This window comes from Erpetoichthys calabaricus, chromosome 3 (genome assembly GCF_900747795.2).
Source record: "Erpetoichthys calabaricus chromosome 3, fErpCal1.3, whole genome shotgun sequence".
In the NCBI taxonomy this organism is placed as follows: domain Eukaryota; kingdom Metazoa; phylum Chordata; class Cladistia; order Polypteriformes; family Polypteridae; genus Erpetoichthys; species Erpetoichthys calabaricus.
Genome location: NC_041396.2, coordinates 90,047,850 through 90,072,849, shown reverse-complemented (window position 1 = coordinate 90,072,849; position 25,000 = coordinate 90,047,850). Strand labels below are relative to the sequence as shown.

The following is a 25,000-nucleotide window of genomic DNA, read 5'->3' as shown; positions in this document are numbered from 1 at the left end:
TAAGACATAATGGATGGACTGGCATCCTGACTGGGACAGAGAGTGGTGCCTTATCCAGGTGGGTAGGCAATATGGCACTGATGGAGACACACCCTTACTGGGATGGTTCCTATTTCCTTTCCCAGTTTGAGAAGAATAAAAGCTGCCTGTCAAGAACAGTGTATCTACCAGCATGATAGATGGCAGTGCTCCTTTAGCACGTCCCCAGTTTGGACACCCATAGGGTTGCATGGGACTTGTGGTTTAGGAGAGCAGCCTTGTTGGGGCCCTGGAAGGAACCCAACAAGTAGGTCCAGCTTGACCTAGAAGTGCTTCCTGGGTGCAGTATTTTAAGTACCTCTGGATTTAGCATAAAAGAAGCTACCTCACTTCACTCAGGAAGTTGGAGTCAGGATGTGGTTGACAAGGTTTGCCTGAAGGAGAGTGGAGAAGGGTAAAAGAAATGGGTATGAGAGCCTATGAAAAGCCACTACATGCAATGAAAATACTACATTTGAACCTGGGACTGCCTGATTGGCTGTGTCTGAGGTTTGGGTGAGTGGGGTGTCACCTAGTGGTCATACCTGCTATATGAACAACACACCTTGAGAATGAGTCTTTATAAACGTTTTTGGAGAACAAACCTTAAATATTTCTTAAACAGCTGTTAAGGTGCAAAATTATGGAGCTATGAAAGACTGCAGAAGTGGGAAGGATGAGTATGGGGGGAAACAAACAGCCAAATTGAAATAGTCCAGGGACATGAGACAACTGAAAATGCAACTTACTTCCATGACTGACAACATCTACATCCTGCCCAGTGAAAGTGTCCTTAGCAACACAAGTCTAGCAACATCAGTAATCACAGGTATGTCCAAAACTTACTCTAGATATTACATTAAATGTCGAAGTGCCAGAAGTATGATTACACAAGTGTAAATAAGACAAAATGGCATTGGCCTTGTCTAGAACATCCTCAAATTTGGCAGAAAGTTTCCCTAAAACATTCTTGGTATTGGTTTTGCACATTTACACATTCAGCTGAAAAGATAGCTCAAACAACATGCATGAGCAGAGAATACACATATCCAGAGAAATTCAGAAATTGAGCTAAGCAACACATCCAAAAAGATTTTAAAAGTAACGAATAAGCAATGCTAACACAAAACCAATTAAAAAAAAAAAAAAAACCCTCGCCTTTTGATACTAATGGTTCTACATATAACTCTTAATGAACAAACAACTTGAGCATCCCTAATTTCGAAGCTTCAAATGCTACTGCATTTTACTGTTTCATAACCAATAAACAATCAAGCGTATCACTTGTGTTTAGAATTTGCTCACTTGCATTAATATCCGGATTTGTATGTGATAGATTCCTTGCATTACCTGCCTTAATTCTGTCATTGTTTACACAAACGCCAAACCTGGAATTTCCTGTGGAACTACAGTATATTAGGTCTTCACCTGGGCAACTGGCAAGCCAGCTTTTCTGGGATTTTGACTTGGACTTTTGTTCATATATAGTATCCTTTATACAGGTGTGTAAAAGACCCAGGACTTCATTAATCTCCACTCACATGTAGCTGGTTTTCACCCAGGTAGTGAGGTTTAGAATTGAAGGTGAGTTTTGGGTAGAGAGTTCAAGTAAACCTTAACTACCAAAAAAAAGCAACTAGGCATTAATAAATTGAGAATGGCAGAGTGGAATGAAACTGATGAATTATAATTATAGTAAATAATTTAAAATCATTTTCTCTGTAACTGCTGCTGAATGAGGTACTGCTTAAGACTTAGTCCTTTACTATATATCAGAGGAGAGTCAACCAATCTGTACTGAAGAATAAACATTACTGGGGAAACCATACAGTACAGAACTGCAGTGAATTAGTTTATCAAAATATATCATCAATACATTTAGTACAAATACAGTATTGTGACAACTCTGGGCATGCACCAAAATAGCATCATTTTGGACCAAAATCTCTGAATGCCTTGGTGTCACAATCCCTCTTAACCCATTAACAGCAGTGTTTGGTGTACTGCTGGATGGGCTTAAAGTGGAGAAGAACAAATTGATTGTAATTGCTTATACTACAGTACTAGCACTTAGACTTATCTTGCTAAACTGGAAGAATCTCACTTCACCTGCCATAAGTCAGAGGGTAACTGATGTTCTATATCAGGGGTGGGCAAAGTCATTCCTGGAGGGCCGCAGTGGCTGCAGGTTTTTGTTCCAACCCAATTTCTTAATAAGAAGCACTTATTGCTCTAGAAACATCTTCTGCTTCATTTTAGTTAACTCCCTCATTAAGATTTTGAACCCTTATTGCTTATTTAAGTCTTAAACAGCTACATTCTTGGTTTTTAATTGCTCCTTATTAGCAATCAGATGCAAATGACAAAAGAAACCAGCAGTTATCCGTTTTGCTTGTTACCCTTTACACCTGTATGTATTTATCGTGCACTATTTGGCTTAATTAAATACTTGGAAGGAAAGAGAAGAGAAAAAAGTGAAGGATTAAGAATTACCCATCTGTTTTACACTTCAAAGTATTTGGATGATATCCTTAGAATGGAAAAAAAATCTAGAATATGAGAATGACTTGACATAGCAGAGTTAAAGCACTAACAAGCCATTAAATGTAATTATTGGCAAGGATTGTTTTCTAATTAAGCAACTGGGTTAGAACAAAAAACCCGCGGCCACTGTGGCCCTCCAGGAATGACTTTGCCCACCCCTGTTCTATATTATTTGAAATTGGGAAAAAAAATCGCACTTAAGAGGACCTGTTCAAAACTTTGAAGTATGGCAAGACTGAATTAATCAAATCCTAGAATAAGCATTTATATCAAGGAAAAGGACATTCTCCTTTCTTTGTTGTTTTAAAAGATTTACTCATGTTGTATTATCTCCTCTCTCTCAGGTGAGGGCTGAATTATGGTTTAAGTTTGACATGATTATATGGAAAGTTGTTTTCTTCACATAATATCAATAAAATTAAAGAAAATTAAAAAAGTATTGTGACGACATTTATTTGTTACATTGCACAGGTCAAGTGCTAAGACCAGTGGCATACCACATATAAGAATGCAAAACAAAGCATTTTATTGCCACATATATAGTAAAATGTATTCCAGCAAATGACGCACCACAGACTTCAGCACTGCTCCACTACCAAAATTCTCTGTTCACATTTAAGTCAAGCAATTGGGTTCATTTTGATTTTGAAAGTGTCAAAACAAATAAAAAGCATCATATGACATGCACTTGAAAAGCATCATCATATTTACATCAAGACCTCCAGCAGACAATGAAAAATGAGCACTTAAAACTCTGATTTATGAATATAAATAAACTGATTTAATTAAAATGAAAGAGGAGAAGTAATAAACCTCACTTAGAATTAGTGTTTGCAATTGTCATTCATGTACTTTTTTCCTTCCATTGGTTGAAGTTCTTCAAGAAAGAAAATAGCAGTCTAATGAGATTTGTAAGTAGTTATTAGCTGGCAGCCCCAGTTCAAACATAAAAGCTCACAAGGAGCCACCCAAAGCAAATGTTGCCATTGTATTGATGTGTGTGTTATGTGCCCTGAATTAGTTTCCCAGTCTTGCCAAGGAGACTGCTGAGACACTTGAAATACATTTTCATCATGGGTTTTTCTTATATGTTAAATCTGTTGCGACGTATTTTTCCTACAGGGATATGATTTCAACTTGAATTTCAGTTAAATGGAAATGGAACAATAAACTACAAAACTTAAAATACTTATTTTAAAACACACACACACACACACACACTGTATATATAGGTGTGTGTATGTATATATATATATATATTATATACACACACACACGCATACATATACACAGTGGAACCTCGGGTCACGACCATAATTCGTTCCAAAACTCTGGCAGTAACCCGATTTGGTCATGAACCGAAGTAATTTCCCCCATAGGATTGTATGTAAATACAATTAATCCGTTCCAGACCATACGAACTGTATGTAAATATATATATATACATTTTTTTTAAAGATTTTTAAGCACAAATATAGTTAATTACACCATAGAATGCACAGCATAATAGTAAACTAAATGTAAAAATATTGAACAACACTGAGAAAACCTTGAACAACAGAGAAAACTAACACTGAAATAGTTCGCTCTATAGCGCTACCAACCGCTGGCTAAAAACACTTTTTTTTTTAATGAGTTTTAAGCACAGGGAAAAAAAATGAACATTTGAAAAAATCCGTAATTTAATAAACCACCAAGAAAAGTAACATTGCAACAATGCACGCTACGAACCGATCGCTGTAAACAGAAGTGAAAACAAAAAAGCCCAGTGCATTCTTTAACTGCCTTCTCTATCTTATGTGTCCAGCCCTCTCTCGCTCGCTCACCTGTGTGTGTGTGTCTCTCTCGCGCTGCCTCTGTGTGTGTGTGTGTGTGTGTCTCTCGCGCTGCCTTTGTGTGTGTGTGTGTGTGCGTGTCTCTCTCGCGCTGCCTCTGTGTGTGTGTGTGTCTCTCGCGTGCACCGTGCCTGTGTTTGTGTGTGTGTCTCTCTCTCTCTCTCGCGCCGTGCCTGTGTGAGTCTCTCTCTCTCACACACCGTGCCTGTGTGTGTGTGTGAGTCTCTCTCTCTCACACACCGTGCCTGTGTATCTGTCTCTCTCTCGTGCGCCGTGTGTGTGTCACGCCCTCTCTCTCTCTTGTTCGCTGCACAAGAAGAGACTGAACATGTACAAATCGAAAATATACGAACAAGCCAGTTTCCCCGAGTGTGTGGTCGTGAACAGATGCAAAAGTTTGGCAAACTTTTTGGTCGTAAACCGATTTGTACATGTTCCGAGGTTCCACTGAATATATTATATATATTTATTTCGAAGTAATGCAAAAACATACCTTCCACCACAAACATATTTCTTCACAAAAATCACCCCAGCAATCACTGTCAACAGTAAGATTGTGATAACTGCAGCAATCACTAGAGCAGAACTGGCAATTGACTGCGATACCTGATTAAAAAAAAAAAAGATGGTGACAAACATCCGGCACAATTGTAATTTTTTGTAAACATAAAAGATGAAAAGTTTAAAATATACAAGCATATATACGAAATAACTTAGCTGCTTCTGATTTAGAAATCAATACAGACTTGCAATAAAACAGGAAAAACTGGTAACATTTAATTTCATATTCGTAAAGGAGAAGCAGTGTAGTATTTGTAGTAACTCATTTAAAAAAAACACACACATGTTCAATGCTTTACTTAAAAGTCTCTGTAATAAAACACCTCATACTGTATAGCACACCTATGCCCATGCAGTATATGGCTTGATGTAACATGTGTGCCTGTGGGCATATGGGAGAAACACTGGAGTAGCCTCAGTAAAATTAATAGAGAAACTGCAGACTACAGGCGATGAGCAAGTACAAAAATAGAAATCCTCAATTACGGACCCATGAGACACTACTGTTAACCACTGTGCTACTGTGGTGCCCGGTTTTAAATAACTGACATGAAATAAAGATATAAGCAAAGTAGAAATAAACTATTAACTTTTACTTTAAATTTTAATTTTGTCATACTTTGCAAACATAAAATGTTTAGCTCTGCTTAACTATCTTCCAAATGGGTATACTTTTTTCTACTTTTTTATTTGAACAGTACAACATTGAGTGAGTCACTTCAGACTAAGGAGAAGTCTATACCTTTTCACTAGGGTACAGTAGAGTGCTGACACATTTCTTGCGGAGGTCAATCTCTTTACGTTCAGGCACTTTTCCACCTTGGCACTGGTCTCCTGGGATTTTACGATACCTGCCAAAACAATGTCTCATTCAACATATTCTTTAAGAGAAATGCATTATGTAACATTCAAAATAATAAAAATATTGTTCTCTTTTATGCATTGTATTCTCTGCTTTTCTTATAAGGAAAAATATAGCAACAAAGCAACTTCTATTTTATACAAATATTCTTTTCATTGATCACCACCCCCTTTTTTTGTTTCTTTTTCCTCTTATGAATGACTGGTAGGTATGTGTGTGTGTGTGTGTGTGTATATATTATATTTATTAAAAACAGTAATGTCAGCATCTCTGATTTTATTTCATACATGTACACTGTGAAATTGATAAAAACATAGTCCAGGAAAAACACAAGTCTAGAAAAAACTCCACATACCCATTGGTCTTCAGCATCTCCTCCTTCCCATGCAGGCAGAATTCAAGGTCATGACCTTTCAGATCAGGCTGCTCCAAACATATGGAGCTGTTTTCCGTGCGATAGTACCCAAAATCACTACAAAACAGAGAATATCAGCAAGAATTGTGAAGGAAGGGTATTCATTTTATTTTTAGATCCCCTCCCAATTCTACTACATGCTGACTTTGGAAATGGGATACAAGAATGTCCAATCAACCTTGAACATAAGAAACATAAATAAAAGGATTTTAAGACAAATAAAACACCACCATTCAGTCCATCACATTTGTTTGGATAAGTGATATATTAATTTCCCTAGTATCTTATCCAGATACTTTCATACTGTAACTTGCTAAAAGTTTCTTCTTCACCTACATTACTTGGTAATTTGTTGCAGATTTGGAAGACCATTGTAGAAGTGCTACATACATCCCATCCATCCATTTTCCTAGCCTGCTTATGGTGAGCAGAGTCACAGTAAAGCTGGAGCCTAAACAAGCAAGAATAGGGCACAAGGCAAAAATAATCCCCTGATAGGGAACCAGTCCATCACAGAGTGAATACATACACAAAAAATAATTTAGCAGTGGCAATCTACAAAACCTACATGTCTTTGGGCCGTTACAAAAAAAACTGGAACACCCAGAGGAAATCGACATCAACATGGGCAGAACATGCAAATCCCATACTGGAAGCACCTGTGACATAACCCCCGGTATCCCTGGTGCGAGGCAGCAGTGCTTCCACTGCATCACAATGCTGCTTACATGCCACCTTTAAATACCTTTCATCTTAATTCCCACTGTTTGAGCATAGTGTCTCTTGATTTAGTTTAACCATTCTTACAGTATAACAACATTTTATTTATCTGAACACTGCATACACAAAGAGAATGTTGAATCAATGTAAAGTCCTACATGCTTTTTAGAGGATGCTTTCTGTAGGTCATTGTATTTATAATTAATGTACCTTTTGCACGCCTGTAGCACTTTACATTAGCCTACATTAGAACTACTTTTCCAAGCATTTGCACAGTTTAGAACATTGTACGTATCTTTTTAAAATGTTTTTTGCTGACACTTCATCATTTGCTGTCCCTCCAATTTGGTGTGTTCTGTGTCTTTCACAGTTTCACTACACAATCGGGACACTGTGTTCCTGTTACAAACTAGAAAGAAACCAAACATAATCCTATGAATGACTCCACCCATGTCCTCACACATTGTCCTCTTCTTGTACTTGCTACCTGAAGTATATTAATCAACTTGAAATCCAGTTTTGTAAGCTACCCCTGATGTCCATGGCTTGTTTTCAAAATTAATCTTTGATACAGAATTGTATTAAGAGCGATCTGGAAGTCTAAGTAAATTATACTGCACGCTTTGTTTGTGCCTACTATTCCAGTTTCCTGTTTAAAATAATCTAACAAACTTTTTTGACAGGATGATGATTTTATGGACCTATGATGCATTTTGTTTTGTATATTACTTTTATACAAGTAGTCTTCTAATTTGTTTCTGATTACAGTTTCCATACTTTTGTACAAACTTAAGGCTTATTGGCCTACAAATCCTAGGGTCTCTTTTTCTTTCTACTTGCAGACTCTTCTGGTAATTTTTCTGTCAACATTCAATTTCCATTATGAAGCAATTGCCAGAATATGCTTAGGAAGATTTATAAGTAACAAATGTCTTTCATTTCTTTTAGTACTAGTGCTAAAATCCATTCTTGTTTATTTTTTTTTAATGTCTTCAACATAGAGGGCCTGAAGCACTGGAATTCATAAATGAAGCAGATAAAAATGATACTCGGCTGTAAGGGAAGATGGAAATCTTCATGTCATTTTCCTGACACCTGTGTCTGTGGATTTACATTCATTATGCACTCTTTTCATTTTTCAGCTATTATGAAATTAGAAAGCTATCAGACAACAGGAATACCGAATGCACATATGATCTGAGAATTGTGAATGAAATAATGAGCTCTGAAGGTGGGGACATTTTTAAGTGATATGTGTTATAGTAAATATAGTAGTTTTTCTTTTTTGTTTATATACATTAGAACTATTTCCAATTATGCTAACTAAACTTATGAAATTTAATGAAACCAAAAAATAATGCAACAGGATCCCAAGGGGAAAACAGATTTTTTTTTTTATTATTATTTTATAACTTCTTGCAAATTCTGGAATCACAGATAAACAGAAAAACATGCAAATGTAAAGCATGAAATCAACAGGAATTCTAAGTAAAAATGCAAGCTAAAAACATATTTGGGAAAGATCTATGAACACATGTATTTTTGTAATCAATACACGATAATTTGAAGAAACACAGTATTGTAAAAAGTAAAATAAATAATCATTTTACCATTCAAGTTTCCTGATATAACATTTTATTGCACATGTAAGCAGATAGGAATACAGTAACATGGCTTACCAAAGGAAATCGTCCAAACTGCAGGGGCAAGTGGTGGGCTGTTTGTTCACTATGTAATCACGCCCATTCCAACAAACAGAAGACTTTCGGAGCCTCAGGTATTTTTCCTTATAACCTAGTACACAGCCATCATTGGGGTTACTGAGATCACTGGAATGTGCTAGCCACTGAACATAATCATTCATGTCACCTGAGGTGAGGACAAATTGAAACAATACAATCAGAATTTCTGTGCCATATAAAAACAGGGGGAAAAAAAATAATGTAAATCACACTTAACTTACAGTCTCTGGTAAGAAGCTCTTTGAAGTCAATAGTGATGGACACCCAGAACTGTGAAAGCATGCTGTCCCGGTAACCCCAGATGCTGACATTCATTGATCGAGCTCCCGGTTCTGAGGCTAATCCTGTAAAGTATATAGGATCCTCTGTGAAGGTATAGTTGTACCAACATTGGCCTTCATCTGTGGAAAACCTGCAACAAAAACAAAAACACACTTTCATATTATAACTATGTACTGATACTACTATGATCAAGAGTTGAACTATTAAAAAGTTTAAAAGGTGACTCTTGATGCCTCCAAGTAACATAGCTCATAACAGAGCAAGTCCAATTTTCAAAACTACATTAGAAAAATGAATATTAACCTTAAGCAGTAAAATATACCATTTTGTTTTTGTGAAGTATTGAACTTGCACTGAACAAATAAATCGATGGTGCTTTAACAAAACCATTTTTACATTTCAGTTTATGACACTATGGTCCATAAATAAAAATGTATTTTGTTTCAGTTAAATTAAATTCCATGCCCAAAACATCCATCAATATCAATAAATCATTAGTAATCATTAATAGAGTATTACTCACTTTGGCACTGGGAACATAAAAAAATGGTGTACAGGGTATTTATAATCTAAAACTCCACAATGTTTAAAGCCACAATATCCATGAATAAACAAAACAGCAGCAGTTAAACAAAATTTATTTATAGAAACATGAATAACCAAAGATGACTATAGTGTATTGCTTATAAGATTACAATTTGGCAGGATACAAAAATGTGCATTATATTAAACTCTATACATACATTATGACAAAATCATAAATAAATAAATTTGATCAATATAACACTAAATTAAAAGCACAGTTATGTGCAAATTCCATACTGGAAGCACCTGTGACATAATCCCCAGTATCCCCGGTGCACATTTGCTGTAATTCTAAGCATTGAACCACAGTAGGGAAAAGCTATGCAAATATAATTTCAGAGACTAAATATATAAAAATATGGATGTCACTTTCAAATTTGAATTGAAAACTAAAACTTATTTGTAGATTGAGTGAGCACACCAAGACTGCACAAGAATGGCAGCTTTACCTACTATTGTACCACAGCAAAGGTACAGTTTTTCTTTGTGGAGATCTGCAGCAGCTTTGCGGCTCCAAGCCTCTATTACTTCTCCTACAACAGTACCTGGCATGTTGAAGCCAACAGACATCTTCATCACAGGTGCTAAGCAATCAATAAACCCTACATTTACTGTAAACTCTTTCTCAGAATGTGTGTCTGTGCTTTGTCTTGCATAAGGCTTAGCCTAGCTTTTTATACTGATGTTTGAGACTTTTACTGTCCAAAATTCACTTATACTTGGTTAGAAAGACATGAATATTTGAGGACCACATTAGATACTTAATAGCCACTGAAAGAAATAAAAACTGGATTGATTGTTAACATGGTAAACTACTTCCGATTTCAACTTATTATCTCGCAGTTCATTCAGTCTGTGAACAGCTTATGCCAGCAATCCAGAAATAATACCCTTAGCTAATCAGGTCATTGTTGCTGGCCCAGAAACAGTATTTAACAGGTGAAATTGGGTTTGTTGATGTTGAGAAAAAATATTCATTGTAAATAATTTCTCATTTCAGAATATCAGAATTCTGACTTCTTTAAACTCAGTAGCAGAGAAACTGCTCCCTCAAGCCTGAATATCCAACAGTGAAGATAAAACAGATCATTATTTTGGCAATGGAGACCTTACTTTCTATATGCTGGCATTAACAATTGTTTATAGCAATCCAAAGTATGAAACATAAGCTTCACATTAGATAGATAGATAGATAGATAGATAGATAGATAGATAGATAGATAGATAGATAGATAGATAGATAGATAGATAGATAGATAGATAGATAGATAGATAGATAGATAGATAGATAGATAGATAGATAGATAGATAGATAGATAGATAGATAGATAGATAGATAGATAGATAGATAGATACTATGCACAAATGCAAAATGGCAACTATTGTTTTAATTTATCCTTGCAACATACTCATTCTGAATTGCTGAAAACTAAACCAGAACTGTGCACAAGAAAGGACCACAATTGGATGGGTCCATCAAAGAAAACTTGCGATGTTTCACATGCTCACAACATGCTAACAGCCAATTAACGTGTTGCACATACAAATGCCTTCCAGGTAGTGGGAGATCGCCTGCAGCATCTGGGCTTTTTTTATCCTTTTTCTATTCTCTTATGGTACAACATGTACAAGAGATCAATCATATAAGCTTTGATTCATTTGTGCAGTCCAACATACATGCATTCTATGCATTGTACTTCTGGGTGAATGCTCACTAATTGTCAGCTGCTGCATGCACACTTAAGTCCACCAGCAAGGCTCATGACAAAAATCAAATGGGGCAAGTCGCAGAACAGTCTAAGTTGCTGAGAAATTCAAACCACATGACTGATGGGTACAGGACCATCCTATGGAATATCCATGACTCACTTAGAACATGTAAATGAAGTCTGTGATTGAAAACTGCTGGAAAAATAGTGTAGTGTGATGGGGCCTTATGGTATGGCACTTTAAAACAAAAAGCTGCTAGGTTCAGTTTGTGCCTCCGACCTGTTGTGTAACTCTGACATTGTAATTTTATCTGACACCTTACAGTAATAACAACCTAACCCAAAACTTAGAATCGTGCCTAGTCTTTAGAAAAATTTTATGTAGGAGATTTGATCTTCTCCTCCCCTGATACTGTGGTTTTTCTGTTATCTTAAAGAAACATACAAATTACATTTATTAACTACTTTAAATTGGCTCACTCTCCATCACCCAGAATGTATAAACAAATGGAACCCCATAGTAGGATGCATTACCTTAACTGTTAATTAGCAACCTAGTGGACATCTAAAAACATAATAAATGGATTGAATAATTCACTTTACTTCTAAATATGGATGTGATGTTAAAATACACATTGTTTATTATCATGCTTGCATTTTTTTCTCCAGTGGCTTCTAGACAAAGTCTCTGTAAAAGGGCATCTCAAAAATCCTCATTATGTGAACAGATAAAAATTAACTATAAATGAAAACTGTAACTAATGTAAATAGGCCATAAATAGACCTTGAAATGCATTGAGACTGTATTAAATCTGTAACTAAGCAGGCGTCTTTATTATTTACACCCTTACAATTTTGTTTATTAAAAATGTAATCATCAGTTAATAACAGAGTTCTGGTCAATGCCAATGTACTGTAAGTACTAAGTACTGATGATGATCTGTGTTTCTTTACTGAAATTTGGCTTACTGATACAGACACCATCCTTTTTATCAACCTCTCGTCTGCTGAATTTTTCTGTTTTGTAAACCAGTCAGTACTGGTCATGGAGACACATTTGCAGTAATTAACTGGAAATGAGTTTTCCTTTCATGCCCCAACAGAAACAAAGTTGAGTGGTCAAAGCAGCCCTGTGTCAATATTCAAGTGTGTGTGCAAGTAAACCCTGCACCCCATCAAGAGATGCTTAATAACTTCAAATGATGCAAAACCACTTTGAGGTGCCAATATTACATATTAAAACTAAATCAATTATAATCATATTGCTAATTTACAGACCTCCTGGATTATATACTTTACTAGCAAAATACCCGCGCTTCGCAGCGGAGAAGTAGTGTGTTAAAGAGGTTATGTAAACATATATATACATATATACATATATATACATATCTAACATATACACATATCTACATATACATACAGTGGTGTGAAAAATTATTTGCCCCCTTCCTGATTTCTTATTCTTTTGTATGTTTGTCACACAAAATGTTTCTGATCATCAAACACATTTAACCATTAGTCAAATATAACACAAGTAAACACAAAATGCAGTTTGTAAATGGTGGTTTTTATTATTTAGGGAGAAAAAAAATCAAAACCTACATGGCCCTGTGTGAAAAAGTAATTGCCCCCTGAACCTAATAACTGGTTGGGCCACCCTTTAGCAGCAATAACTGCAATCAAGCGTTTGCGATAACTTGCAATGAGTCTTTTACAGCGCTCTGGAGGAATTTTGGCCCACTCATCTTTGCAAAATTGTTGTAATTCAGCTTTATTTGAGGGGTTTTCTAGCATGAACCGCCCTTTTTAAGGTCATGCCATAGCATCTCAATTGGATTCAGGTCAGGACTTTGACTAGGACACTCCAAAGTCTTCATTTTGTTTTTCTTCAGCCATTCAGAGGTGGATTTGCTGGTGTGTTTTGGGGTCATTGTCCTGTTGCAGCACCCAAGATCGCTTCAGCTTGAGTTGACGAACAGATGGCCGGACATTCTCCTTCAGGATTTTTTGGTAGACAGTAGAATTCATGGTTCCATCTATCACAGCAAGCCTTCCAGGTCCTGAAGCAGCAAAACAACCCCAGACCATCACACTACCACCACCATATTTTACTGTTGGTATGATGTTCTTTTTCTGAAATGCTGTGTTCCTTTTACGCCAGATGTAACGGGACATTTGCCTTCCAAAAAGTTCAACTTTTGACTCATCAGTCCACAAGGTATTTTCCCAAAAGTCTTGGCAATCATTGAGATGTTTTCTTAGCAAAATTGAGACGAGCCCTAATGTTCTTTTTGCTTAACAGTGGTTTGCGTCTTGGAAATCTGCCATGCAGGCCGTTTTTGCCCCAGTCTCTTTCTTATGGTGGAGTCGTGAACACTGACCTTAATTGAGGCAAGTGAGGCCTGCAGTTCTTTAGATGTTGTCCTGGGGTCTTTTGTGACCTCTCGGATGAGTCGTCTCTGCGCTCTTGGGGTAATTTTGGTCGGCCGGCCACTCCTGGGAAGGTTCACCACTGGTTCATGTTCTTTGCCATGTGTGGATAATGGCTCTCACTGTGGTTCGCTGGAGTCCCAAATCTTTAGAAATGGCTTTATAACCTTTACCAGACTGATAGATCTCAATTACTTCTGTTCTCATTTGTTCCTGAATTTCTTTGGATCTTGCATGATGTCTAGCTTTTGAGGTGCTTTTGGTCTACTTCTCTGTGTCAGGCAGCTCCTATTTAAGTGATTTCTTGATTGAAAACAGGTGTGGCAGTAATCAGGCCTGGGGGTGGCTATGGAATTGAACTCAGGTGTGATACACCACAGTTAGGTTATTTTTTAACAAGGGGGCAATTACTTTTTCACACAGGGCCATGTAGGTTTGGATTTTTTTTCCTCCCTAAATAATAAAAACACCATTTACAAACTGCATTTTGTGTTTACTTGTGTTATATTTGACTAATGGTTAAATGTGTTTGATGATCAGAAACATTTTGTGTGACAAACATACAAAAGAATAAGAAATCAGGAAGGGGGCAAATAATTTTTCACACCACTGTATACATACTAGCAAAATACCCACGCTTCACAGCGGAGAAGTAGTGTGTTAAAGAGGTTATGAAAAAGTAAAGGAAAACATTTTAAAAATAACGTAACATGATTGTCAATGTAATTGTGTTGTCAATGTTATGAGTGTTGCTGTCATATATAATATATATATTACATATACACATTTTTTATATATATATTATATATACATACATACACACACATATATATACTAATATATATATATATATATATTATACACACATATACATACATAATATACACACATACATGCACTTACAATAACATAGAAATCAATATAAACAACATTAACATCATTATCATATGAGAATATGAAGTACTATATAAGAAGCACATTTCATATAAATATAAATTATTAAACAGTAAAATCTTCTTCTATAATTTGCTACCATGGCTATTCGTTTGTCTGTCCAGGATTTTAAATCACCCTGTAGCTCGCAAACCGTTTCACATATTGACTTGAAATCTGGTACACATATAGTGCGTCACGTCTGCTATCCGCTTTATGGGTGATGATTGTATTACTCTTTTTATCTTTATTTTATTTTATTGTAGATCAACTCCTATCTGTGCACACCAGGGCGGCCGTGGGCGGATGTGTATGGTGTATTCACTCCATGTTATCGTGCATTGCGCTGTCACTGGTATTTTGATAAAAAGAATTTGAACAACATATAAGAAGCGTATAAATTATTAAACAGTAAAACATTAACATTTAAGAAGTAAAGTTACATTGAGTACTACTGCAGTGCCTTGGGTATACCTCATTTTTTGTTTGCCCATTACATGCTTAAATGAATACATTTTTTGGTGTACCTACCCGAGAACACGCAACATATAACCGACCGTGGGAGAAGCATGGATTTTAAAACACGCGTTGAGTTCATCTGCTGGTCTCCCTCGTGGATAACTGGTAATGTTTGACTAAAATCTACAGCGAGTAAAACGACATTACATCCTTTTTTTTTTTTTTTTTTTACGATCTCTGAGATCTTGCTTTTTTCGGTTCAAGGCTTCATAAGCTCTTTTTATGTTCCATGGTGTACTTATCCCAAACCATCATCTTTGAATGTTGCAAGACTTTCGCGTTGTATGTAGATCGAGGTAATTACAATCATTGCATTCCTAGTCTGATCACAATCTGATTGTATGGGTGGTTACCTGGCAGGTAACGCTATGCTTGGTCATCAAGTCGTCTAACATCCGCTACGTGCCCTCTTTTAATTGCGAGAAGCAGATATATATAGCCAAATTCTCGCGCTTCATTGCGGCGAAGTACTGCTTTTAATTTTTTATTAAGAAGAAAAGAAAACCTTTTTAAACGGATCGAAAACATACCAATAACAATTTGTTAAGGATCTGTTTTTTTGTGAACCTCCCTTTTCACAGCTGTCGCGCTACGGCGTGTGTTTCGTTTAGTTGACAGTATGTAGATCGTGGTAATTACATTCATGGCATTCGTTTTCTGAATCACATCTGATTGTATGGGTGGTTACCTGCCAGGTCACGCTTGTGGTTTGTCAGTAAGTCGCCTTACGTCCGCCACGTGCCCTCTTTCTGTTCCCAGAAGCAGATCATAGAATGGTTTTAATAGTTTACTTTCAAATAATGCAAAGAGTATGCGACACGTGTTTCTCCCTAATTCTGGGCTCATCAGGCATACACACTCACTTCATCCCCTCTCGGGAATCGAATCTCTATTGTCAGCGCCAGAGTTGAAGCCCCTAACGTTGCGGTCAGCAAGTCGGCTAACATCCGCCATGTGCCGTCTTTCAGTTGCGAGAAGCAGATCATAGAATGGTTGAAATTGTTTACTTTCAAATTATGCAAAGAGTACGCGTCATGTGTTTCGCCCTAATTCTGTGCTCTTCATGCGTACACACTCATTGCATCCCCTCTCGGGAATCGAATCTCGAACGTCAGCGCCAGAGGTGAAGCCCCTAACGTTGCGCTACGGCGTGTGGTTCGTTTATACCTCGTGTCTTCTCATTAAACTTTTATCTCGCGAATGTGTTATTGCAATCCGCAGCGGGAGCGTTTCTATAAACTTAATTTAAACTTACGTTTTACACCGTGCTTTTTTCCCTTATGAAGATGCTTGTATGCTTCACTCGCTCGCTTATTGTTTCGCTCCCTTCTCAATTGTTTAATGAATTTTTTGTTCTTCGCTGTTTGTGGCTCCTCCTTCATTTCTCCCTACTGCGTTCACAGTCTTTTCACATGATTACGTGGGAGGAGTGATGACGTGACACTCAACTCGAGCTGCCGTCCATTACAGTATATTGTGAAAAGAGAGGTTCCAGTTATGACCATTACACGTTGAATTTCGAAATGAAACCTGCCTAACTTTTGTAAGTAAGCTGTAAGGAATCAGCCTGCCAAATTTCAGCCTTCCACCTACACGGGAAGTTGCAGAATTAGTGATGAGTGAGTCAGTCAGTCAGTCAGTCAGTGAGGGCTTTGCCTTTTATTAATTAGTATATATATATATATATATATATATATATATATATATATATATATATATATATATATATATACACATACATATACACACATACATAAACACACACATATACATACATACATACATACATACATACATAGTGCGTTGTAACACGGGCTGTGATTGTTACATGGGAGGGAGACGACAAATCACAGCTTCCCGTTTTCTAATCGGGCCTGCGATTGGTGCTTTGACTGATGCCTAGATCCCACAGTATGTCCCGTTAGGAAAGGCGTTAGGCAAGTGTAATTGAATATTGGTGCTGCAAGTTTATCTGTACACCTGTTTTTAAGGCTTATTGACTGAAAGGGGCTTTCATGAAAAAACTTAGGGCTTTGCTACAGGATACACCCTCCACAAGTTAAGGAAGTAAAAATAAAGGTATATATTTCTGTTTTATTTAAACCTTTTAAGTTTGTATGCGGGCGGCATGGTGGCGCAGTGAAAGGTGCCAGTTAGGAGACCCGGGTTCACTTCCCTGCGTGGAGTTTGAATGTTCTCCCTGTGTCTGTCTGGGTTTCCTCCGGGTACTCCAGTTTCCTCCCACAGTCCAAAGACATGCAGGTTAGGTGCATTGGCGATTGTATATTGTCCCTGGTGTGTGGGTGTGTGTGGGTGTGTGCGCCCCTGCGGTGGGCTGGCACCTTGCCCAGGGTTTGTTTCCTGCCTTGTGCCCTGTGTTGGCAGGGATTGGCTCCTGTATTTAGGATATAGCGGGTTGGATAATGGATGGATGGACATTTGTATGCATAGCCCCATTTGCCCGATTTCGTCTTTTTTCTGTCTTCAGTAATATTTCAGCAAACCCGGAGCTTGTCAGTTCAAATCCTGGTACTGACACCACTGTGTGACCCTGAGGAAGTCACTTCACCTGCCTGTGCTGCAAGAAACAAAAGTAATGTAACAAATTGTACCTCAGATGTTGCAAGTTGCTGGAATAAAGGCATAAGTAAAATAGATAAATATGTATTATACACATAGGAACTATTCATTTATTTTCAGTTAAGTCATCTGCAGCAAACCTTTATAAATGAGGGTTCCTCCTTTTTTAGCTTTCTTATTAATTTTTCAACATTGTGTAAAATAACTTTATAAAGTAACATAAAAATTTTAAATACTGGTTATCCTTTTACACTAAAATATTACTAAAGAGATACAAAAAAAGTAAAATGCATATGTTGTTTTTCTATAAGGAGATTAAATATTACTGAAGAAAAAAAAAAAAAAACTAAAACAGCCAAATGGGGCTATGCATAGGAACTTAAAAGGTTTAAATAAAACAGAAATACAGTCATCCCTCACCTATCGCGGGGGTTACGTTCCAGAGCCCCCCGCGATAAGTGAAAATCCGCAAAGTACCGACCTATATTTATTTTATTATTTATATATATTTTAAGGCTTTATAAACCCTTCCCACACTCTTATAAACCTTTCTGTCTCTGTTTTTAACCTTTCCCACACTCTTATAAACACTTCCTATGCTCTTAAACACTTTCTACACTCTTAACACCGCAGAGCAACACTACACGCAGCGATCAGACGTTGCTGTGTCTGCCACTCGCTTTGTGAAGAGGGGGGGGCAGGTGAACGCACATTAAGCAGAGGTGGACTTTGTGCTGCTTCTGCCAAAATGCCTGCTTGTCGCTTTGCGCGTTCTGAAGGAGGAGGAGGAGTGTGTGTGTGTGTGTGAGGGCTGAACGCACGTTCGCTGAAACCCCCCACTCCGAGGCGCGGTACGCTCCTGCCACTCGCGTTGTGGGGGGGGGGGGGGGAGCGGGCTTGCTGAATGCATGCTAAGGAGAAGTGGACTTTGTGCTGCTTGTCGCTCTGCGTGTCAATGAGCCTGTACAGCAGCTGTTTTCCTGTCTCACTGCCTTGTCTTGCATGAACTTAAAATCTATATACAGTGGAACCTCGGTTCACGAACGTCTCGGTACACGTACAACTCGGTTTACGACCAAAAAGTTCGCCAAACTTTTGCCTCAGTTCACGACCAAACACTCGGTATACGAACAAGCCAGGTTCCCTTTCGGTTTGTTGATGTTCATTCTCTCCCTGTGCATTTCCTGTGCAGCGAGCGAGAGAGAGCGCGCGCGCACACGCACACACACACACACACACACACACACACACACAGAGAGGCAGCGCAAGAGACAGAGGGCTGTGTCGCTACCCGATCTGCGGTGCCTACCCGATTTGCGCGCGCATGCGCACGCATGCGCAGAGCTTAACTAGTGCGACCCTGCACGATCTGCGTTTTTTTTACTTTGCGACACGAGTCCCCCATCCGATTTGTCTCGCGCACGCGCTCTCTGCTTAATTAAAATTCATTTCACGACGCTGCCCGATTTGTTCTGCGCATGTCGAATGTTTTACGACACACGAGAAAAAAAGTTACCACGGGATTTTAATTTCTCGGTCTGCATTAACAAATAGAACTTCCGCTATTCGAGTGAGAAGGAGAAAGAAGAACGCTAGAGAATAGGAGCATATTGAATTTTTCTCCTGGCAGAAGAATATTTTTCACTTCTTGAAAAAATGAAGACTTTTCAATTTTACAACGACTTGAAAGAATATCTTTTACGGGAAGAATTTAGCAACAATTTAACGGTCAGAGAGCGAAGTGAAATACGACGTGTGTCCGTGAATTTTATGATTAAAGGTACTGTATGTAATGTTTATTGAATGCTTTTCAATTTTTGAGAATACAGTATATACTGTAATATAATCTAGATATATTTAGGATTATCTGACGTTTTGTTTAATAATTGGAATATTACAAAATTTACCGGTTTAGATAGACTGGTGATTTCAATGAACGCGCATGAATGTTTTGAAATATGCAAAACTTTTAATAAATTGTGTTATTAAAAAAACTGCTCAGGTGGACTTTCCTGTTATTTACTGATTTATACTTGATTAATGGATTAGTAGGTTTTCTCTTTTTGGGAATATGAAAATCTGAACTGCGTAGATGTATGTCAGATCAGGTGTCTAAATTTTACAATTCTTTTAAAGAGAGAAGTAAATTGGTATCCACTAACGAATGTTAAAATGTGTTTTTTCTTATGCAACTCCCCAACATTAGAGCACAATATTTTAGTGTGTGTGTGTGAATCCTCGCAATCCCAGTAACTGTTGTGTTTTTCTCATTGTATGAGTTTCAATAGAAACAAAACCAAGCTGTTTCATTTGCAAAATAAAGCACACATTCTTAGGGGTATTATGCTTTGTTACTGGGTAATTGGTGTATGCCTTCACTTATAATGTGATGTGGTCATATTTCAGTTACATGCAAGCAACTTTTGTATTGTGTTCTTTCTTAATTTTGGATAGTCCATCATCCATGCCCTGGCTGCTCTACAGGGTGTATCAGGACAGGAGGCAGAAGACTTATTTCTTGGTGGCCCAGAATACAGTATCAGGTAAAAGTCACGTCTAGGAATGTTTGAAGTAAGTGTTTAAATATTTCTTGTTTATTATTTTTGTATTTTACTTGCCTTAGTGAAGTGGAAGAATTTAACTGAAAGATAGGGCAGCAATTAAAGAAGGAGGGAATGCTGTGATATCTGTTGGAATAGAAGATGATGCTACTGCCCAGTGCTTCCAGAATCCTTCATTTGAGTCTTGGGTCTGAATCTACTGCGTCATTGCCAAGTATTCTGGGGTAATGGATCTTGTTTTGTTTACATTTTGTTTTTCTTCATATTCCAAGCTCATTTACTTGACCTTAGCTTTAATAAATTGGATGGCTGTCTCCTTCACGATTTGATTTTAAAGTACTATACTATTCATTACATAAAAAGCTCTGAACAGTTTAGTCCCTTCCAGTATTTGGTACTGTCTCTCCCCCATCACTCCTCAGTGTAATCTTTAATGCACAACCACTAATTTGCTTATGAAAGAACTGGTGAAGCAGCTTGCACATGTATACCAAAAATATAGAATGCCGGCTATAAATGAAAAACCTTTCAAAATACTTTTAAAACTCCATTTTTAAACTTCACCTCTGCTTAATTCCCACTTCTATCAGTTTATGATTTACTTCTGGTTTATGAATGGAACTGCATACACTTTGAAAGATTTACACCAGATAATAACCATTGTGGTTTTTTTTTTTGCTGTTTTTCTTTTTTTTGTCCAGTGATGCCCTTTGCCGTGCACCCTGGTCAAGTCTTGTGCAACTGACTGTGGTGCTGAAGAGAGAAGATTTCTGAAGACCCTCTTGAAATGGAGCTGCAATTGGATTAACACCACAACAGTATGCTGGCTGAGAATGTCCACAGGGGCCTGGGGAGGCTGTGACCTTGTGACCTGAGACGTTGTTTTGTCAATCATCCTGACCAACTGGACCTTCTTGTGTTCTTCAACAGGGCCATCTGACCAGCAGATATATTTAAGTAGAAGGATCTTTCAATTTTCCTCTTGTGTACTTTTTAATTATATATATATACATATATATATATATATAATATATATATATATATATATATATATATATATATATATATATATATATATATATTTTCGTTTGATAAAGTTATATGTATTTGTTAAGCAGTTTAGCAGTTTGGGCGTTATTAGTATTAAAATATGTTAGAAGTTATTTGTGGAATAATTTTAATAATCAAATTAGCAAAACAATGTAACTTTAAATTTTCTGTGCTCTGGTAAAATATGTTAAAGCTATGTGGTGATTTTTTTTACTTCTTTGGGTTTTTTTGTACATTTGACAAATGTTTTTTTTAGGTGCATTGTGCTCACATTGTTCACTTTTGTTGTTCTCATAACATTTATTCAATAAAATTTGCATGAAAAGTGTTTCCTTTTTCATTATTCAGTTATTAACTCACATTTAAGACACTATATGGGTGAATAAAAGCCATTTAAATTTGAGTACAAGACGAGCAATAGTATCACAGAAGATGGTGCTGGGGTTGTGCTTTTGTGGGTTAGACATGAAATGAAGATTTCTTTTCTTTAAAAGACTGTTTATGCAATCCACTAGTATCACCGCAACAAAATTTTGTAAACCATGATGCCCTATGACATGTGTATTTCATTAATAATAATATGTAAAGTTATTTTTAAAGAGTTTTTCCAGGATGAAAAGTGCATCAACAGTTCATTTTTACATATATACACACTTTGACTAACTGCATGAAAGCCTGGTACAACAGCTGCACCAAACCTGCCAAAAAAGCCCTGCAGTGGATCATAAAAACATCACAAGACGTTCAATGGAACTGAACTGCCATCACTTGATCATCGATACAAGATTCCCTGTGTAAGAAGGGCTGAACACATCATCAAGGAGAACACTCATCTTGGACAGAACCTGTTTAAGCTTCTCCCATCTGGCAGGCATTTCAGATATATAAATGCAAAGAATTATTATTATTATCAATCTGTATGCTACAAATGGACAAAAAAAAAAAAAAACTTTTTTCCAGCTGCAATAAACTTATTGAACTCATATATCTTCTCAATCTGAAATCGTTTTCATTGATCATGTACAATTAATGTAGTATAGGTAATCTATACTGCTGTGCATTTATGCAATAATAATCCATCCTGGTTACTTTAACATTATATATGGCATCTTGCCAATATTTTGAACATATTTTGTATGATTACTCATTTTTAGTTCATTATTTATTTATTGTATTATTATATATCGTAACTATTTGACAGTGGAATTTAAATGCAACGTGAAGTTGACACGAGTAATTTCGTTGCGTTACTCAATGTCAATAAAGTACTTGAATACATCTATTTTTAAAACTGTCATTTATTTTTTATATGTATACTATAATAACATACAATGATTAAATACTTTGTACAATGGAACTGAAAAAAGAAGTGCTATGTAAACTAAACGAAGCGATCTCAGTGATAAACAACGTGTATAACGAGGAGTATGACACGCTTAATTCAGCGTGAAAACAGAACGTACAATGAATATTTAATAACATTATCATTATGGTCAACTAGTACGGCATTTCAACGAAAATACTGTACTGCCCGTTGTGTATCGACATGCGCAGTTGAGAGCGATCCGTGCCGAAAAGCGAAATGTTTAGTGTATATTTTTTTTTTATTATTAAGCGCATGCGGAGTGTGTTATTGCATACGTATTGAACGAAAACGTCATCGCACTTTACGGTGCTGCCCAATCTGTTTAACGCATGCGTGAACACTTTACGGCATGCTAGGCTTTCAATACGCCTGCGCGCGCAAATCTGGTAGGCACGCAGATCGGGTAGCGACAGGCTGTACACACGTACACACACACACACACACAGGAACACGCGCGAGAGAGCATGTGCGCACACACACAGGAGCGCTCTAGACAGACACACTGTGAGCTGCAAAGCTGATCGCACCCCAGAGATACAGACGCCCCTGGGAAAACCCCTAAGAAACATGGACAGACTACCTTCACATTCCTCTCCTTTCCCTTCTTGCCGGCTCTGTCGCGTAATATGCCTCTCGTGCAGTGCTCCGCCTTCTTAAAAAGCCTGCACGGCTTCTTTCTGTTTGTTAAATTGGTTGCTTGCTTCTCCTTCTTTCTCTCTCAGACAATCTGTGCTCCTGGCGGAGCTGTCATCTCTGACTTGTCATGGCACGTTTAAACTGTTGAAAAGAGACAAATGTTTGTTTGCAGTGCTTTGAATAAAGTTCCTTTTTTTCTACAACCTCCTGTGTCTCTGTGCAAATCTGTGACCCAAGCGTGACAATACACACAGGCGCTCCAGGCTCGCAAAAGAGAGACGCACGCACACACAGGCGGGGGAGAGAGAGGCGCACGCTAGAGAGACACACACAGGTGCTCCAGGCTCGCAAAAGAGAGACGCGCGCACACACACAGACACACACACACACACACAGGCTGGGGGGGGGGGGGGTAGGAGAGAGACGTGCACACACACAGGAGCGCTCCAGGCTCGCAAAGAGAGACGCACGCACACACACACAGAGCGATTGAGGGACGCATAAGTTACAGAAGGCTTGTTTTTGTTTTCAGTTATGTTTCCGGTGATTGGTTCGTAGCCTGCATGTTGCAGTGTTACTTTTCTTGGTGGTTTATTAAATTACGGATTTTTCAAATGTTCCTTTTTTCCCCTGTGCTTAAAACTCATTAAAAAAAGTGTTTTTAGCGAAGCGGTTTCCTAGCACTATAGCGCGAACTATTGCAGTGTTAGTTTTCTCTGTTGTTAAAGGTTTTTCTCAGTGTTATTCAATGTTTTTACATTTAGTTTACCATTACGCTGTGCATTCTATGGTATAATTAACTATATTTGTGCTTAAAAACTGAAAAAATGTATATATTTACATACAGTTTCTACGGTCTGGAACGGATTAATTGTATTTACATACAATCCTATGGGAGAAATTGCTTCGGTTCACGACCAACTCGGTTTACGACCAGAGTTGTGGAACGAATTATGGTCGTGAACCGAGGTTCCACTGTATATAATTCACTAAGCCAGAAGACAAGTAGCCAACCATGGAAAGCACGCCGGAAGGGGCGTGATTCACTAAACCGCCGACAAGTAAGACGCCAATGGCACGCAGGAAGGAGCCACGCCCACCAACTCTTAGACCATTGGATACGACCAAAAAATCACAGCCACGCCCACCAACTCGGACGCGACGCCTCGAAAAACATGCCGTCATTTCTGTTTGTCTGTGCCACAGTCCACTTGCAGCTCTGAGCCACGTTGACTTTTCATTAGTCAACCTCAGTGGAATCTTGGTTCACACAGAGGCAGCCACAGAGAGAGAGCCGCGCGCACACACAGGCAGTGACAGAGGCAGCCACAGAGAGACAGAGGCACACACACACACAGAGGCAGCGCCAGAGAGAGACAGAGGCATACACAGGCAGCGCGCAAGAGAGACAGACGTGCACACGCACAGAGGCAACGCCAGAGAGAGACAAGCGCACACACAGGCGCACGAGAGAGAGCCACGCACACACACACACACAGGCAGCGCAAGAGAGGGACCGCGCAATCCTTAAAACTGAAGTTAAAACACAATGAAGGAAGCAGTCTTTAAAAACCAATAAGCCCTGTGCCTCTTTTTCATTACGTCTCACCTGCTTCAGGCCCTGCAACAGTCGAGACGCTCTCTCTGCAGCT

The 25,000-nt window shown here is 37.9% G+C and overlaps 2 protein-coding genes and 1 long non-coding RNA gene across 8 annotated transcripts in view; 2 read left to right on the top strand and 1 right to left on the bottom strand.

The window, feature by feature from the left end:
- The window catches only part of LOC114648207 (sortilin-like), a 174,146-nt gene that overhangs the window by 1,101 nt on the left and 148,045 nt on the right, over positions 1–25,000 (bottom strand). Inside the window, exons 14-18 of one of the 6 annotated variants that reach the window (XM_051924994.1) lie at positions 8,919–9,109; positions 8,635–8,824; positions 6,176–6,292; positions 5,701–5,809; positions 4,891–5,003 (exon numbers count right to left, since the gene is read on the bottom strand). The exons of 2 other annotated variants lie outside the window; for them this stretch is intronic. In XM_051924994.1, the coding sequence (XP_051780954.1) occupies positions 4,891–5,003; positions 5,701–5,809; positions 6,176–6,292; positions 8,635–8,824; positions 8,919–9,109 (720 nt within the window). The remainder of the gene's footprint in view (positions 1–4,890; positions 5,004–5,700; positions 5,810–6,175; positions 6,293–8,634; positions 8,825–8,918; positions 9,110–25,000) is intronic. 3 more of the 6 variants (XM_051924996.1, XM_051924992.1, XM_051924995.1) reach the window with 3 other exon arrangements.
- The window catches only part of ngrn (neugrin, neurite outgrowth associated), a 69,866-nt gene that overhangs the window by 43,754 nt on the left and 1,112 nt on the right, over positions 1–25,000 (top strand). The gene's annotated exons all lie outside the window — the stretch shown is intronic.
- On the top strand, positions 19,338–21,200 carry LOC127527180 (uncharacterized). The gene is made up of 4 exons (XR_007934485.1): positions 19,338–19,515; positions 20,190–20,278; positions 20,359–20,520; positions 20,998–21,200. It is a non-coding gene; the product is annotated as an uncharacterized LOC127527180 (long non-coding RNA).